This window comes from Anarrhichthys ocellatus, unplaced genomic scaffold (genome assembly GCF_004355925.1).
Source record: "Anarrhichthys ocellatus isolate YVR2014 unplaced genomic scaffold, GSC_Weel_1.0 scaffold44, whole genome shotgun sequence".
Taxonomy (NCBI): Eukaryota; Metazoa; Chordata; class Actinopteri; order Perciformes; family Anarhichadidae; genus Anarrhichthys; species Anarrhichthys ocellatus.
In genome coordinates this window covers 2,004,804-2,024,066 of record NW_022280074.1, presented here as the reverse complement: position 1 = coordinate 2,024,066, position 19,263 = coordinate 2,004,804, and the positions used below count along the sequence as shown (strand labels likewise).

Below are 19,263 nucleotides of genomic sequence, written 5' to 3'. Positions count from 1 at the left end.
CCCCCCCCCCCCCCCTTTTTAAAGCATGGCGTCTCTCGCGAACCGCTTTGTCCAAACAAGCTGGCCCGTGGGGCGAGTGAATCGAGCAATTACCAGAAACAGATTCCGAAAGCCCCCACTGTGGCCTTTTGTCCCCGACATCAGCTGGCCGGCTGCGATCATTAGAAACATTTTTTTTTTCCCTCGCGTTTTCTCCCCACGAACCTCGGCCTTTGTAGCTTACACACAGGCGGGATGACACGACACCTTCAGAACTAGTGAGTCCGTCCCTGGCTGCCTGTCATGTGCAGTAAAAAGAAAAATACAACAACAAAAAAGTCCATCCAACACTCACTCACTGCGCTGCCTCTGATAAATATTCATGATAGCAGCTTGAAAAACAGCTGTTTTCCTCCAATTAAAGCCTGCCAAGAGCCACTGTTTTGGAAAAAAATGTTTTTTCGTTTGTGTTTTTTTTTAATTAAAAGCTCATGTTACTAGGCCAAAAAAGAACTGAAACAATGCGGCACCCATTGCGAAGATTTATATGTCTGGGCTGGAACGAGGTGATGGTGCTGCTCTGCGCTCCTGACCAGCAGACCCCCAGCAGACTCAGGCCATGTAAACTACCCGGGGAAGGGGGGTTATCCCATTAGACTCCATCAGAAGTATGTGAATGCTGCTGTGGTAACAGGTAGTGAACATCACCCCAACTAGCTGTGCGGAGCAAGATCAAATCAAGTCATCAAAAGATCCCTCTCACATCAAAGCCCCGAGCAGACCTGGCCGCGTGCCTGCCATACCAACTGTGCAGAGACAAAAAAAAGAGCGGAGCAGACCGAATCTGGCACCGCGCAGACAGACGTCTGGCCGCTTCAAAAAGGCAGAGAATGCGCTGTCCGAGGTCATTATTCACAGGTACAGCTCCAAAACACCAGCAGCGGTCAACGGAGGCGAGGAGCGGAGAGAAAGAAAAACCCCCCACAGAGGACTTACCATCAGGAGGCGGGGGCGGTGTGAAGTGATGAGGTTTGTCTGAAAGAGATAAAAGAGAAAAGGTTTTTAGTTTTGGGGGAGACTTCCCAGGGGGTGCGGGCAAAGCAATTGAGTTGCTACACAAAAAGACACACATTGTGTCCACAGGCTCGGCTTTTTCCTATCTAACACATTCTAATGCAGTGACCGGGGGCCACCACAGGACCCCAGCTGGGCTAATCGACAGGAGGACATTTCAGCGACAGCGGTATCGCGATTGTTTTGTCATTCATTGTTCTCATGGTCTTCTCATCCCAAACCACACCGCGCGACTTTTGATATCATAACAGCACATGAGAATTGAAAACACTCGGGGGGGGGGGGGGGTTTGTGTGTGTGTGTGAGCGTGTGATAAGATTCGAGCGAGTGAGTGCGAGATAATATTTCTTTAAATTCCACAGCGGTGAAGACACAGTGAAAACCCACTCACTTCCCACCCCCGCCTCCCCAAGCAACCACATGCAGGATAAATCAGTCCCCCCCCCCCCAATATATCAAATGACATCATGCTACTCTCCTGGTCAACACCCAGACGATGACATAAGGATTGTCGGTTCGTGGGAGCCATAAAACAAGACGTGTCAGATGACTGAGTATCGGGTAAAACACCGGGGGAAGATCTCAGGAAACATGAGTCCTTTGCAGTTTTGACGCTTTTACGCTTGAAAACGAGGTGGATCTCGACCAGGCAATGCAAATGCATCAATGCCAGGTGTATGTAGTGGAGGTGCATGCAGAACATGCAGTTTGCTTTGACATTCTTTGGCAGGAAAATGGGGGATGAAGTTAGTGACAAAGCACAAACCAAGCGCAGCTAACATGTATTTTTAGCATTGATTGATCTCATGATCATTTTTCGATCCTACCGTTGATTGTTTAGGCCACAAAACGCCAGAAAAGACTGAAAAAGCAATTTCCCAGAGCCTCAGCGGGTGTCTTCAGATTGCTGATATATTGTGCGACAAACAAACCAAAACATATTCTATTCCAAATATAAAGAAGAGAAGAACACCACATCCTCACATTTGACAGGATGGAACCGGACCGTGTTTGGCGTCTTTGCTTGCTAAACGATTGGTCGCCTATTCAAGTTGTGGATTATTACATTATTTTGTGGGATATCTGCCAATAGCTTGCCAACTATGTAAAGTGCATACAGATACCATGGACACTGAATGATACAGAGCTATAAGCAAAGTAAGAAGACCGACGTTATGTAAAAAAATAAGAAAAGAAAGAAAGAAAACAGCCCCATTTTATCTATTTCTCACACAAAATAAAAATCTGCTGATCAGATATGACTTTGGTGGCATCATTTACCAGGCAACTCCACCAAAATGGAAAGCCTCTTCGAAAAGGCCATCCCGATGCACTGGGGCACTGGTGTACCGAGCGCAAACAAAACCAAACCGCCATCTGCACTCTGGCAGGCACCTCGGTGCCGTCCGACTCACTGAGCAGAGATCCGGCGAGTCGTCAGAGCTGCCTGCTACCGAGCGCGCGCCAACCAACACGAGCGCATTCAGAGAGGACTCCGACGTCTCTGCACTGCGAGGGATAATGACGAAGATGAAACACATCACATCAATTAGCCCGCTAACACATTTTTATTTATTTTTTGTCTGTCAACCGCCGTCGCGAAGCCTTCCCGCGATACCCGTCGGCGTCCCCGAGACGCAGCCGAGTTTTTTAAATTTAGGCTAACTTAAAATTGCTTGTCAACAGCCGGGGCTTCGGGGAGGGTAGAAGGGGGAGAGAAAGTGTGTGAGAGAGAGAGAGGGGAGAGGCGAGGCGAGACTGTTGCTAGAGGTGAATAATGAAGTGTCGGCTGAAGCTGTTTGCCAGTCAGTCATGACGGTAACTGATTTCCATCTGGGGTGGGAGAGGAGGTGGGGGGGGGAATTCAAGAAAACATATAAAATGAGTGAAACAGAAATTGTGGGAAATATAGAAGTTCTGCTGAGAGCGCACAACACAAAAGCAGACATCCACGCACAGACTACCCTTCCTGTCTCGCATTTCCGCGAACAGGCCTGAACACGTGCAACACTTTGTAGCACTTGCGAATCAAAAAGAGAGAGAGAGAGAGAGAGAGTGCCGGGCGACGCTAAACGATTTCGTCACATTCCCATAATGAAAGGACAAGATAAGGTCTTTCCCCATCTCCCTTTGCACCTGGCAGAGCACGCATGAGTTGCCCGTGCTGAATGTCAGCGCGGGGCCATCACTCATCTTATATCTTCAGCGAATCAATATGTGTCTGACGGTGACATTTAGCCATATGTGCGGGAGTCCATCACTGAATGCATGTCATCTTCCCCCTATTGGTTTGGTTGACGTATAGTCACACATGGTATGTGGGCTCTGTTGGCAGGCAGTGGGGGGGGGGGGGGGTTGGTTACTGTGTATGTGTGGACATGCCTCACCCCATATGGTGACAATAGAAAGAACGAATCTGAGGTTACGCTGCTCCTCTGACACCCCTCCTCCCCCACACACACACACACATACACACGTCAGCCCTACCAGCACTAACACCATCCTATCCAGCTGTCCTTGTGGCTCCAGCAGCAGAAGAGAGCCCCCCTTTTCATTTCATCAGCTCCTCCAGCGAACGCTTCTGAAAGGCAGAGATCGGCCCGCTTTAACTGGGTTTGCTTTAAATCTAATATAATCCGTCTGGCTGGAATGGATTCGATAACACAGCAGCGAGGTTACAAAATGAACCATCCCGCATCCTGGTCACCCACATCAGCCAATTAACAAATGAGAAGGAAAGAGCGACAAAGACGATAGAAAGACACTGGAAAAGAAGTGGACGGATGCAAAGAGGTGCATCTAAAGGACGACGGGTACTTTGCCTTGTGCGGGGCTGAAAAGTCAACAGCCTGGGAACAGAATAACAGAAAGTCAGGGTTGACACGGAACAGCAGCCACGTTAACGAACCTCTCCCCACTTCAACCTCCAAACCTGAAAATAACTGTCTTTTTACCTTATTTCCTCATGATCATGGGGCACAAGTCTTGCATAGCTAATAGCCCACTTTGGAAGTTGGAAAGGACTTTTGCCATTCACACAGTCTAAACAAGGCAGGCAGGGCACTCAGAAGTAGATTTGCGCGAGTCTGTGAAGGAGTTAGGAGAATGAATAAGTTCCCCCAGTGTCGACACGTTTCAAATGATACCCAGCGTGGGGTTTAACAAGAAGAAAACACTAAAGCAATTACCTCTCTTGTCAGGACACTCTTTGACCAAAGAATCTACTGTGATGGCCATCATCAAAGTAACTCAGCCTCACAAACATTACAAACATGATGCTCTCAATGAGCTGCACTTTTCAACATACAGCAAGACAAGTATAAAGCAGTAAGGGAGGGGTTGAGGCTTTGTAGGCCAAAGGACATGTTTGCGTCCTACACAGGCATTTAGTCTGCCATTTAATTCTTCCTAATTAAAGTAAATGCCAAGTCTTAAGACGGGAGATATGAAGCATTTTCGCACACAGAATCAAGGAATAGGGGGGCTGTGACTTTAAATGCAAAATAATTCACTTCCACCTAAATTCTGTCTAGAAAGGCTACGCCAACACTTGATTTAGGGTGTGTATTCTTTTGCCAAGCAGTGACCCATTCGTTTTTCGGTGTTATGAAAGTGAAACTGTGCTGTTTGTGGTTGTACCAACGTACAGTTGTTGAGGAACAGGAGCACCGCAAAGCCCAGTGTGGACGTGGCCAGCAGGATCAGACAGATGTTGCAGGGGATCATGAAGTAGCGCACCACCAGGGACACCTTGTGCTGGTACCTGCGCTCCTGCTCCTGCGGCGGCGGCGAGGGATAGTGGCACCCGCTCATGCTCCACTCCAGCGACCCCCTCCCCTCCAGGGTGGAGGAGAGGACGGGACGCGGAGGGCGACGAGGGTTGCCCAAAGACCCGTTGGAAAAAATGATGGCGGCGGGGTGAGGGCCGGGGGTGAAGGTGAAGGTGAAGATAAAATAAAAGTAAAAATGGACGCGTAATGGCCGGTGTTTCAGCTGCGGTTCCAGCCGTGCACCGTGGCGAGGACGTGGTGACTGTTTCCGTCAGAGAATCGCAGCAGCAAGCTTTCAGCGGTTTCCAGGCAACACATTTTTAGAGATAATAACATCCATTTGGCGAAAGTGGACAGACAGAGGGGACAAGGATGTTGGACTCCTACAGCCCCCCACCTGTCCACACAACCTCCATTCTGCTGTTCCCAATGGGGGGGGGGAAGACAAAGTAATGGGCTTTCAATCTGTGACTGTGTCTTGTGAAGCGGGTTATACTTACAGTGCAAACATGCGTGTGTGGATTTAAGTGGTGATAATGTGTTTGTAAATGTGCGTCAGTGCGCTTTTAGCATGTACGTGTGGTGAGAAATGTGTGCGTTGGGATGTGGGCGTTTCGAACTGTCAAATATCCACACGGAAAAAAAACTTCCACGCAGGCCGACGGTAAATCCACAAATGGAATCCTCTCCTTTCTTCCCCGTGAACCTGACTGGTAATCAGATGGACGTAAAGGGGGTCTGGAGCACCTCCCCCGTCCTGCTTTCCTTGTCAAAAGCCTTTACACACCAAGCCGAGGTCTGGCGCTCGCCAACAACACGTGCCACAAGTATTTCCCTAACAGGTGACACCGCCGAACATCTTCTTCAGCCTCCGTGTTGGCTGTCGGGGCAACGAAGGCGAAACCGAGCAGCGGTTTGCCCAGAGCGAGTGCTCTTTTGTATCCACTGGAGACCGGCTCCTTCGGCTTACGGTCCGGGAGCGTCCGTCACAGGCGTGATCAGCGGGACGGCTGGACAGCAGCTGGCTGCCGATCGCTAAACCACATGCTCCCGGGTTCACCGTTTCTTTTTCCCCTTCCCTTCTCTCCTGCGTGACTGCCACTCCTCGGTTCAATAACCCTTTACTCCGGGCCAGTCTCATGGAATGGATAAGCAGCTGCCCACCCCCCAGCTCCACCCACCCCGCTGGTGCGCTGGGACCAAAAGCAGGTCAGAGGAGTGCCGGAGATGGGGGACAAAAAAAAGTTGGGAGAGGAGAAGGATCGCAATCCCCGTCAGTGCAGAGCCGTCTTCTTCTTCTTCTCTCTCTCTCTCCCCCAGCCCCCAAGCAGCGAACGGATGAGCAACAAAACACAGAGACGCTCTATATGTATGAACTCGTGGAAAGAAAGGGGAGAAGAAAAAAACCCGCGTGTGTGATCAGAAATCAGCCGAGGAGCTCGAGGCGGAGATTTGTTGGGCTTTCTTCCCTTGTGTCAGCACCATGACGGAGAATCCCAGCCAGATAATGAGAGGCACAGGTTCTCACTGCGCCCCGATCCTCGCAAGACCGAGGTTGATTTGGCTTCTTGTATTTCTGCCTTTTCAGGAAAGAACTTGTCCAGCCTTTTCCTTCTATTCTCCGGTTCGTCGCCTCTCTTTTATGCACTTCCACAAGCATCCAGTCCCTTTCTTTTCTCCGTGGCTTGTCTTAGTCCAGAGGTGCTCCCAGCGCGCTGGCCGCAAGGATTTATGCACCGGCTTGTCTTCTGTGGGGATCCGACAGTCACTGGCAGCCAAAACAACAAATTAGGCTCCGGGTATTCATAGCGCGCTTAATCCCCAGGCAGCAGGTAGTGGTCCCAGTGTCAGCGCACTCAGTCAGCCAGCTGAAGCAGAGACGAGTGAGTCAATGGGAGAACTCAGCAGCCAGACACGGCAATATAGAGAGAGAGAGAGAGAGAGAGAGAGAGAGAGAGAGAGAGAGAGAGAAGAGTAAACGGGAGTGAGGAGGAGTGCTGTTAAAAAGGGAAAGCAGCTCCTGACACTTCGGTCCACTTTTTCTTTTTTTTCTATTGGAGAAAACAGCAGCGGCGTGTCGCTGGTTTCCCAAACACTCCTCCTGAGTGCTCCTCTCTCAGCCCTCAGCCAGCGGAACGGATGAGCGCATAATGAGAGAGAGAGAGAGAGAGAGAGAGCGAGAGAGAGAGAGAGGGGTGGGGGAGTGGTTGAGGAGCCGTCTTTAACAAAGGCAGAGGGGGTTGGAGTTGGGTGAGGAAACAGGGAAAAAATAAAATGAGCGAGAATAAAGGCTTTGGGGAATAGTACTCCAGTCCTGTCAGAGTGGGGGGGCAGCAACAGTGCAGCAGCAAAACAAAGGAGGGCTTTGGTCTTGGGAGATGTCAACCAACTCCTCCATTTGTTTATAGCCTAATCAAAAGAAAGTCTCTTCAAGAGTTGGAGAATTTCCACAAGATTTAATGAGGCAAACTGAGAGAAAATAGGCCTGTGGAGGGAGGGAGGACAACTTAAATACACTAAAGTCAATCACATATCGAGTCTCTCCAAACAGCCTCACCCATTTGTTTTTTTAACCGATATATGTGGCACCAGTGCAGCCAGGGAGACTCCACGACGAGCCAATTTTCAATTAATTAACAATCCCATTTGGACCCTTTCTGTTCTGACTCTTTCACGACGAGTAGGAATCGGTTGATTTTTTCCCCCCGTTGTTAAATAATATGGCAAGCAAAAAAAGGCATGATCTGAGGCGGAAACCTTTTGCATCTCTTTCACAGCATGTCACCCTCTGCCCTTTTTGAAAGCTATGCATTGTTGCTCTTCTAACGTGGTAATGAGGTCAGAATAGAGGGGCGGTTACGCTGTGTTTTTAGCGAGTCCCTGCATCAATATCCACTTTGAACAAGCTCAACGGCAGCAGGCGCCAGATGCAAGGCGGTATCTATCATCAATTATTTATGTCTTCTTTTTTTCACTCTCTCTATCTGTCTCCATCTCTCCCCCCCCCCAAACTCCGTGCTTTACACAAGGGTGCGCACACGCATACACACACACACTGGCGGTGGAGCGCAGTGTCTGCGTCCACAGAGGAATTGCATGAATGCACACACAATTGGCTTTTCTCTCCAATAGAAACACAAACACACTGCAAAATAGCTCCGTCTATCTTTTTTTTGGTCTCTATCTCTTTTCAGCCAACAAGCTCTCTCTCTCTCTCTCTCTCTCTCACACACACACACACACACACACACACACACACACACACACACACACAGGTAGGTGATCTTTCTTCCTCCCCAAAAGTCATTTATCTCTTTGGACAGTGGGTTCATTCCCAGAGCTGAGCTCTGTGGGGGAGACTCAATATGAGGGGAGCCAGGTTTTTAGGCTGCCCGCTGAGGGTCATTAGTTCAACCCCCCCCCCAATCATCAGCAACACAACCCCCCCAGAGGTGCCTCCCCCTCCACTGACACATTACCCCAGACAGTCCACATCAGCTCTTACGTTGCATAACAAAACCTGATTGATGGACTGACTGAAAAGAAAAAAGGAAACAGCCGCTGTGTCTTTTGTTCCCTCTCTTTTTGCCTCCCTTTCCACTTGTAACTCTGACTGTGTCTTTATCCATCGCGCTTATTGCTCCGACAAGTGGGGACTTCTGGGCTAAAGCAATTACGACACACAGAATCACACCAGGACATCGCAATGCCGAGACGGCAAGTTGTCCCAGCAGAGGGCGCTAGGGGGGGGGGGGGTGTCTGCAGCCGCGACCCAAATGAGATCTTCCGTCGAACATCAAAGCTCGGCTGCTTTGATCCATTTTTAATGCCACAAGTAGCGCACAAGGTTAACATCTCTCTCTGAAGGCTTTGAAAAGGTAATTTCCATTAAGGAGCCAAAGGAGCTGCTCTCCTGTTTAATGGTCTGGCAGGATTAAAAGTTGATGCGAGCACATAAGCTCATGTGTGCGTGCTCCTCTTTATGCAGAGGGTGAGAAATTTGTCAAGCTCCATAACTGATTGACGATGATGCTTCAATCAAGTGTGTTGTGTGTGTGTGTGTTGTGTGTGTGTGTGTGCGTGTGTGTGTGTGCTTGTGTGTGTGTGTGTGTGCAGCCCGGCGCACATCCCGGTCTTCTGGCTGGCCGGCGTTGATCTAATTGATCTAAGAGAAAACAGTGGTTGCCTTTACTGAATGACAATTTCTCCTCGGAAAGGTTGTCTTGTGAAAAAACACACCAAAAAATGAACCACCAACGAGGGGAGATCTCTTCCTGCGTCATCTTTGTACATTTCAAACGCAAGCTGCATTCCAGCTGCACCGCCGAGGGGTCAAGGGGTCAGATCAAATGCAGCTTTGCAGTGACAAATGGCATCCAGTCAGCACTGCTGCGCATCTAAAAGCTTCTTCTTGCATGCAGTTTGCGGACACAATGAGCAGAGAATTTGTACTAGCTAAATGTAAGGATCAGATTTCCGGGGTTTGAAAGGTATAAAGTGCAGCTGATTTTCTATGATTAGGTGGGTTCAGACTGTCGATACAGGATGCTTTCTCTGCGGCCAAGCAGCACCAAGTCAACCTCCGCGGAACTCTCTCCTACAGGCAGCAATCAAATGACTAAATATCAAATTTGCATTTACAACATTTTAACTGCGGTGCTGATTCACAGAGAGTAAAGGTGACTAAGCACCCAAGGGGCAAACTACATTTCCTGGTTCCGAAGTGATATAAACTCAACACAAACCGAAGTCGTTCCAGCTGTTTCGATGACGTTACAGTCTTAGTGTGTCTGACTTGGGACCTTTTCCAAGCACACTAAAGCAGAGCTACCGTGGACCAGGAAATAAGTCATTCTGAAGAGTTCTCTTGCTGAATATTTCATAAAATAATCTGTTTTGGGAAAAAACTGTGTGCACAGATCAATTGCTAAATACGACAACAACAGCTTTGTACATTAGACTACATGAAAAATAATCCCTGTTGATGAATACAACAACACCCCATTAGAGTGGGGATTCTGTCCATTTTTCAAAGCAGGAGCTATCAAAAGCGAAGCTGTTGCCTCCGCTAATGGCATTAGAGATCATCCTTTCCTGCTGCCCATTGTAAATAGTTTTTTTTAATGATGCGGATGAAAAGAAGAGAAAAGGCGCAGAAGGGAAGTCTGTTAAAATTTAGAACTGATTTGGTAATTGGCTGCACTAAAGCCTGTCTACTGGCCCACTCAACTATTCATTTCCAAGGTCATTCACTGTAATATTTGTCGTGTTGCTTTTTTTGGTGCATGTGCACGTATTGATAATACAAAATCTGCTGCAATGAGGGTTATTTCAGCCTCGTGTCTCACAGCTCAACCTGTCGGTTGACACCTTACTTCCTGGTATGTATTTATATGACCCTGCAGCCCCACATTACAGGAGTGGAGTGAGACTTATAATGAATCTAATTCCACAGCGAGCTACGTATTCGAGGATCACAAATTAGGGCGACAGCGGTAGGCCGTGTTGAATTCCTCGTGTGCATCGAGCCGTGCAGCCCGGCCGGTGGAGGGAAGCCCAGACTCCTCACCCAGTGGGCTACGGCGGTGAGACGCTAGCAGGTGGGCCAATTGTCTCGCCACGGTATTAACTCCAATCATCATAAGTCAGACGTCGCCGCAGCCTCCCGACAGCCTCCCAGACTTCCCAGCCATCGGGCCTGCGGACTGAGCGGCGCTCATCTAGCAACGGCTCGGGCCTCTCGCAGCTGTGCGTGGCTAACGGCATTAACCTCTGCTGAACCGGGTCACAAGAAAAACAGAGTGGGCGGACAGACGAAACAAGCTGCTTCTAGTGCGTTATCGTGACAACCAGGCGCCAATACCGGTACGAATGGAGGAATGAAGCACTTCATTGTGGAAATGGTCAATGCTCGTTTTCACAATCTGTAAACTGAAATTACATTTTAACACCAAACAGAAGCTACAGATGGTCGGCAAATTGGAGGCCACCGCCAGCCACCAGAACAGCTGAAACGCTCCTTGTCGTCGGTTCTCTAAATTTATATGTTTGGGAAACTCTACTGAAGGGATGAACACCGTTCTTCCAAAAATATTATCCCTTGTTTGGTGTTTTGATGGTGGAGGGGAGGAGCACTGTCCAACTGGGCGTTCAGACTGAAAACAGCACCGCACAGAAGGCCGGCTCGAGTAATTAATCCAAGAGTTTAAAAAAGCTAAAACACCGCAGAGCCAATCTGGCTCTTAAACGTGGAGTGCAGGAGTTAAAAAGCTCATGACAACACATTTTTTCCTGACTCAGCGGATGATGGTACTACTGTGCATCGTTGATGTAACTGTGAACGAGAGAGTTCCCACACGAGGTGGGCTCCACTCAATGTGACTCACAACGTGACACATCGGCCAGGATCTGGTGCCAACTTGGGCACGCTCTGACACTCTGAATGCGGCAAAATGCGGCCCACGGCTGAACACGAACGCGCGTCGACCCATGTAACATTTGGGTCATCTTGACACCTGGCAGAATTAGCCGGATCTGTGAATGGCGCCATTTTTTTTGGACCTCTGCGCCAGTCCTCCAGCCGGTGCTGTTCAGCCATTCGCAGGACTTTTGGCTGCATTAGTCTCTTCCTCCCACGCCATCCCACGCTGACCATGACTTGCTTTTCCAGCCTACACCGAGCCAGCTCTTAGCCCGTGGTCTCATCCAGGACCTCTCCACTGCTGGACGTTCAGTTCCCTCTCAGACGGTGCTGATTCTTCGCCCTCGGGGCTCATCTGGAGCCTAGCCTGAGGGCTGATGTTCAGCCCGCTGACACTCCCTCCTTTTCCAAAGGTCTTCTAAGTGAAGACGAACTCATTCGGGAAGGAGTAACTCAATATTAGCCAGCTCTGATTTTCTAGCCAGCCCTTCCTGCACAATCATCAACACCCACAACAATAATGACAACAGGATGTAATATTGTCCTTACACCTCTGCCTTGCCCTGTTTATTCAGAATATCGCCACCAACATTTTCCCTCAATAGCACAAGGAAATTACTCCAATGGACAGGTAAATAATGACAAATAATGACAGAAAGAGAACGAAATGGCAAAAAAAAGAAGAAGAGGAGAGAGAGAGCAACCTGCTGGCACTACTCCGTGTGGCTGACATATGGAGCTGATGGTGGCAGCGGTGCAGGAAAGCTAGCAGCACGGAATCAGAGGAGGAGTGGTTGGCTCTTACACCCTTCACACAGGAAAGGCGAGGCTGATGAAGCTGAAGGACGATCCAGATGTCGGTCTCTGGCCAAGTCAGCCATCTGTCATGGGGAGCTGGCCAGGTCACACTGTCCCCGACACGCCGAGAAAGTGGCGGGAGACTCGTGACGACCAGTCATTACGGGCTGGGAGCTGTCCTTTCAATGTGGCCGATTCCCAACAGCAGATTAGCTTGCATTGGTGTAGAGAGGACATAAAGACGCACAAGTAGGGCAGTGCTTTTAGAGCGCTGCCTTACAGGTGTCGAATAAGGAAAGTTGGCACTGCTTGTTCTCCTTCTTTAGATATGTCTTGATCTGAATTGGGACTTTGTGGAACCATATTTGAATTTGTTTAATAAGTTATTCATGCAACACTGATACATTTTGCCATACATCATTAGATTAAAAAAAAGAGTTATTCACACAAATATGAGCACTGGAGTGTTTTTGCAGTCTGCATTCATTCAAACCCCGAACAGCCAATGTGCAGATGTTGTAGACACAACGTGCACACTGAATGGATTGAGTTGTTTGTGTGACAGCTCAGACTTACACACAGACCTTTAAACCAGGACTTCTAGTTCTTGTCTCATTTTCTCTCTCGTCTCTCTACATGTATTAATTGGAGTCATAAAGCCTCAGGATACGCGCAAATTCCACTTAATATAAAAAAATATTTTTAATTGAATTAAGTCCACTTTACGCCCAACGTAATATGGAGCCCCCAGCCTTAGAATTCACTCTGTGTTCAGTCTGAACAAACTGTAAGCCGCTGATGAAGCTTTGCTTTGGTAATCTCAGGTAATCTATTGGCACCAATCAAAAATGTTGAAATGATGGCCAGCTAGAGGCAGATGTGAGGGAACACAGAGGAGGTACGAGAGAGCTCTGATTATCACCCTTCAGTACGTTAACACCGATGTAGAGAAAAAAGTCAGAGATACGGGAAAGTGTAATTTCACAAGCTCAAAATGCCACGGCCATGGGGACGTGAACGCTGCCCACGGATGAGGAACGATTCCAAGACAGAAAGGGATCTTTATTTTTTTTACATTTCTTGCAAATAAAAGCTTTCAGCTCTTTAATGAGCAGCATGTCTGAAGCGGAACATTGCGCGTTGACTTGAACTAGAAATCGACTATTTCAGATTCCAGCTCCATCAAAGGCCTTATGTTCTTCCCCACAGCAAATCCCTTGTGTTCTACATCAATAACCCTGCTTTTGATTTTTCTGAACATATAAATACTGTTGCCTTTACCTTTGTTTGTCTAAAGCACGACAGACCAACATACATCGCCGTGAGATATTCACAGTGCGCACAAGCAGATTTACCTGATCGGCTTCCCGAATTCAAAGCCGACAGTGACAGGCTGTTATACAGTGGCACCCTTTCATTTGCATTTACAGTAATGAACCGTCGCTCTTCTATTCTCTTTGTCCCCCTCTCTCGGCCCGTCACTGGCGGCTGGCTGCACATCGAGCTGGATCCTCTCGGATAGAGGGGCAGAGAGGGAAAATTAATTGGCGAGCAACCCCCTTGTTGAGACGCAACCCATAAATGAAACGCCTATAAATTATTTATACGCCTAATCAGACGGCATGTGCTCAAGTTATTCTCTCAAACAAGACAGCTTCCGTGCTATTCCCTTTTTCCTTTCGAGTAAATAACTCTAGTTCCCTTTGGTGAGAGAGTGCAGTCAGACTAGGCTGTGTGCTGCAAGTAGAAAAGACTAATGAAAATATGCAGCCTAAATGACGAAATAGCTGTTTTCCGGCTGCAATCACAGTCAGGAAAATGAGTGACCCGCTTAGCACCAGGTATTAAAATGCATCCTGCGTTTTGGAGGGTTTGATACTGATGAGACGGAAAACAGATACAGTTTGGCTGTAAATGCAAACAAGGAACACTTACTATTAGCAACCAGGTGTGAATGAAATCAAACTGATCCATGAAGAATGGCAGCGGGGATTATACAGCAGGACACAAAAAACAGTAACGCGCCGATTCAATCAGGAGCTGGAGACACAGCCAACTGTTGTCCCATTTTTTAAAGTCTAATGTTTGCATTCCCATTCATCCACCCCAACCTCCAGCCCGTGTGGACTTCGTTCTTTAACGTCGCCTTACTTCCTTCTTTCTGACATAATCACGACTGGCTAGAGGCCAGTCGCTTGAACGTTAACGTGTAATTTTTGGGGCACTTGTTGAAAAAACTGATGTGAATAAAACCCGTGAGTTGACGTTAATGTAAGTTGATTATCTTCAAGTTCTGTACTGAAAAAGCCATTTTTAATAATAAAATAAAAAAGTGTGAGACTAAATAATGGTCAGTTTATCCTAAAATGATAATTCAACAGATATATAGGGCAAGGTATTGCACTTCAACGATGCGAACGATGTCCAACGACACCCAGCGCCACAGATGAACTGAGCGTGAGTCGGTAGTTGCGGTCCTAATTCAAGCATCAAAGTGAGACACAACACGGCGTGGTCATGACGCCACGCCGTCATGACCACCAACCGCTACCATCATCCACATTCTGCTGGTGCAGTGTGCGCTGCCGTATCCTGAACTCACCAGTTAGCGAGGTCAGCGCTGTCGTAGGCGGTTTGCACTTAGAAGGAAACCAAAGCGGGCAAAGAGGGCCATCAGTGGTCGTAGAGAGCAGAAATCAACTGCTGAAAAACCACTGACAGACTCCACAACAATATACCCCCGTATAACCCTGAGACGGGCTGTCTGTCAACCACAAGGCTTTAGCTGAGACTCCCAAACGCACACATTGACACAAGATAAGCATAATGACTTGGCATTCACACACAAGACAGAAAAAAATATAGCGACAGACGGACACATCTCTCCTTCTAAATGCCACAAGGTGCTACAGGGTTAAAATAAATGCGAAGGTGGAAACCGGATGGTTCAATAAATGTTTTATAATGCCTTCTTCAAAAACGAAAAAGTTTCAGACTGGAAAAATAAGCCCGGGCAGGCAGCTGCACGGATATGCAAGAGCCACTTTAAAGGACCTACTGATGTTGCATGACCTCTCTTTTAACTGCTCACAGCCGAGAAGTCATTTACCTCACTTGCCTAGACAGCCGATTAGCTGGAACAACCCCAGCTTCAAACTCCCGCATTGACAAACATCCCGCTTGCTAAAGTGTCCTTGAGCAAGACTGCAAACCGCACCCCAGCTCCTGAGTGCTGGCTGTCCTGTGGCTGAGCCTGATCTCTGACCTCCATCTTTAAGGGGACAAGAGCAAAGAGGATTTCTCCACGGAGATCAATAAAGTATCATTCTTTCTGATGCTGAGTCACGGCAGAAAAACCTCAATCGTCCCCGGTGATTGGCCTCAATTATCGCTTCTAACTGGTGCCGGCAAAAGGTTGGGGGTACAGTGCATCCTCAAAGAGCAAAGCAGAAGCGAAAAAAACAAAATTACATGAAATTGAAGTCGTTGTAAAGCGTCTGTCTAGGCTTTAAGAGTTCAGACAGAGGGGCTGGAAGTATGTGTGCTTTATCACAAGTACAGCAATCAAAGATATCTATGACTTTCACACTGAGAACACCGAGTTCACACTGAATGTTCTCCCCCTGTTCGTTGTGGGTGCTCACATGTATGTAATGTATTTGTGAGCAGGCTGTGAGCAGTCTGGGTCCTGTCCTTGTCTGTCTTTCGCCCCCAAAGTTTATAGCTCCCATGTGCCCTTGAGTCTGAATAAGCGGGTATAGATTGGATGGATGGATGGATGAATGGATGGATGACCACATAACCAAAAGCATACATAACCATGTATCTAGTGTGAGTCAATAGAAGTGGACATGTAGCACATACGAGACCTGCTCGTATGTGTGTATGAGTTTCTACATGTCCTCTCTCTCATGGCCGTCCCTCTCAATCTTCATCAGCCACGAGTGTGTCAACTCGCCTGTCATCCAGAAGTGGCGGGGGTGGAGTCGGGGAGGGCGGGTGGACCTAGTTTGTTTTGCACGACAACGATGAGCTTGGCGTGTAGCCGAGGCAACGAGCGACCTCATCCATTATTCATCTGGGCAACAAACTGATAAACGTGGTTAAATGAAGAGGAACAACGGCAGCGGGAAATTCATGCGGACGGACCCGAAAGAGGCATTTGGAAGCCGGCGGCACCAGCGGCATCCTCAGGCGCATATTAATCTGCGAGGTAAACAACCAGGTCTGCACACAGGGTCAAAGCCGCTCGCATCCTCCAGAGGAGCGTTGTGGTAAAATGGGCTCGATTCAGACCAGGTGTTACCGGGAGGATTCGCATCTCTGCAGAATCAACACACGCATAGCGGCGTACTCCCGCATCACCACACACCCGCCCACCATGTGCACCCCATCGCCGCTTCCCACCATCAGAAAACAAACTATCAATCAGTTGCATCGGTGTACAAGCATAGGTGCAGAGAGCCGACCTCCCACCCAAAGTCTCACATGTCATGCCAAATTCACACGATATGCACGAGACAGCAGGGGGAAGAATTATTGCCCCGTTGCTACGGTAACAACACGTATGCAGAAAAAAACCCACCACGCCGTGGTATGAAAAATGGTGATTTGTGAGATTTCATTTGGAAAAAAACATTCTGGTGTGGAGGGGGAGGGAGGGAGGTGAGCGGCGAAAGAGGTGAGAGAGATGAAAAAGATTGACGGTGAGAGAGGGAGAGAAAAGAAGAGAGACTCGGAGATACAGTGAAGAGAGGGAGGGGAATAAGAGGAGAGGAAGAAGGAGGGAGAGGAAGAAGGAGGGAGAGGAAGCGAGGCTTCACTCGCAGCAATTTGCAGCAGTGCTTTAGACAATTTGGGTCACTTCTGTCACTGTATTTCTATAAGGCCAGCCGAAGCACCTCATCTGCCATTCATTTCATTTCCATTCCGACACCTGCGAGCCATTTGCATTCTGTCAGTTCTTCCTCTCCCTTTCATTTCTCCGCATGCCAACGCATTTCCTGAATGATAACACACTGGCAATTTCTGCACTGGCATAGCACGGGCCAGGACAGGACACCGCCTGCATCCAAAGAAGAGGGGGAAATGGCGAGTCCTTTCCTTTTTTTCTTTCTAATCCGCTCCTTTCTCCTTCTTTGTCCATCAGTCCCAGTCTCCCTCTCAGATCCCCCCCCCCATCTCTTGATCAAATCCAGATCTTTGCCATCTGACCCTTGCGAACCCTCGCAGGGCCCCTGTGTCTCCCCTGGGACCCCGGGGCCCCGATCGTATGTCTCGGCCGTCTCTCGACAGCAACAAATGAACCAGGCGCTCTGCAGCTCGCCTGGTTGGCTGTCGCGAGATCGATGGCACCGTTCCTAACAGCGGAGCGCCACAGAGCTACAGCGCCGTCTCATGAAGCCATTGCTGGCACATTATACCAGAGCAAGCTGTGCTCTGTCATCGAGTTGAATTTAGAATTTTTCTTCAAATCCAGTTAGGATGAAATGTACAACCAATATTGCCAGAATGACTGTGAAAGGTAAAAAAAGAGGGAGAGAGCAGCTCTGCTTGTCTGGGCTGGTCCCTCATGAGAAACACAGCAGAGCAAGAAAAAAGAGAATTTTAGATTTACAGGCTGGAGAAATATAAATGCTACGAATTTAGATTTCACTATGCATCCATATTCATGAGATTTTCTTTTAAGCAGCACGATGCAATTATTACATACCGATGTAATAATTGTCAGAGATGTAATAAAATGTCAGAGAGAGGAGACAGTTTTTGAATGTTGAGGATTAAGAAGCTGCACGCAGCACTTCATGTTTACCGATCAGGCTGGTCTGTGAAGCTTTATAGCAGAGCGATAAGAGAGAAAATAAGGATCTAACACCGGCGAGTCCGGCTCTCTTAAGATGGAACTCTTGCCCACTGCTGTTTGGCAGACAGGATCTCACTTTTTCTGTCTTTTGCCTTTCCATTTTGAAGAGGGCCCATTGATTCTCATTCATTTCTGCAGTGCCGGCGGTGATGTCCTTCTTCCTTCGATTGTCTGTTCCCATTCTTTTTTTTTTACTTGTCTGTTCAGCCTTGGGGACTATTACTGCTGATGTTAACCACACGCTACTTCTATTCTTACCACACCGACAAAAGGCATCAATTTAAACTTGTGCAGTTGATTCTTCCCATGTAAGAATGACAGAACACCAAGAATATGAAATAGGATGTGAAAAAGCCTATTACTCTCAAACAAACCGGCAAATTTATTAAAATGCATTGACAATGTTAACAATCATGATTTTAAATTATGATTATTTAGTCTATAAAATGCTTCTTGGTGACACCTTCAACAGTCCCAGACAGACACTTTCAATGTACAGCAGCATGAAGCAGGGAGATAAGGAAATCTCTGTATTCATGAGAGGAACGCAGAAGTTGTATAAATATGTCTATTCGCTCACTTACTAGATTAAGAGGATCGATATGCTCGACTGTAAGCATGTGCTGTCTTGTCGTCATGAAGTTGCCAAGCAACCGGCAGAGATTCCTGGCATTCACTGCACCCGAACAGGAAGTCGTCCCTCACGTAACCCTCTATATAAAAACGTCTTTTTTTTGTACGTATTAAACAAACGTGTACACTTTAGTGCTGCTGGGTGAGTTTTATTCCCCTTTAACAGCATCCGTATTTACCAAAATGTTAAACGTTTCCTAAAGGATGAAACCAGCCAAGTGTGCGGCACAACAGTTTGATTTATTACTTCAATGATTTTTAAGTCTACTTACTTTTGTTGAGCTTTCAACTGCATCCGATGATCTCATCTGAGATGCGATTGAAAGTGTTTTGAAAAAGCCGGCCAGCTGACCTTGAGCTACGGTTATTTTGTCAAACTACTGCTTCCAAGTTGAGGAATGCACTTTCACACTGGACCTAAATGATTAATTATCAAAACTGTTGTTCCTTGACAAACGGCTAATTTCCGTTTCGTATTTTTCCGCTGTGAATCAAAGCTTTGAGATGATTTAAACCTGTGCACACACTCTCCGTGCTGTGGGGCTGTAGATTCCCCTTGATGAAGAATCTAGGGCAAACCCCTTAAGTGGAGAGATGGGGAGAGAGAGGGGGAGAGAGAGGGGGAGAGGGGGAGAGAGAGATCATCAGAGCCATTACTGCGTGATAAATGATTTGCTGGTGAGGGGCCCTGGAGGGAGACGGCGGGGCAGAGTGTGTGTGGGGGG

The 19,263-nt window shown here is 47.9% G+C and overlaps 1 protein-coding gene across 12 annotated transcripts in view; it reads right to left on the bottom strand.

The window, feature by feature from the left end:
- The window catches only part of agrn (agrin), a 233,063-nt gene that overhangs the window by 142,839 nt on the left and 70,961 nt on the right, over positions 1 to 19,263 (bottom strand). For 10 of the 12 annotated variants that reach the window (XM_031868913.1, XM_031868922.1, XM_031868912.1 and 7 more), the window contains one exon: positions 976 to 1,014. In XM_031868913.1, the coding sequence (XP_031724773.1) occupies positions 976 to 1,014 (39 nt within the window). Of the gene's footprint in view, positions 1 to 975; positions 1,015 to 4,700; positions 6,934 to 19,263 lie in introns of those variants that run through there. The other 2 variants (XM_031868920.1, XM_031868923.1) reach the window with 2 other exon arrangements.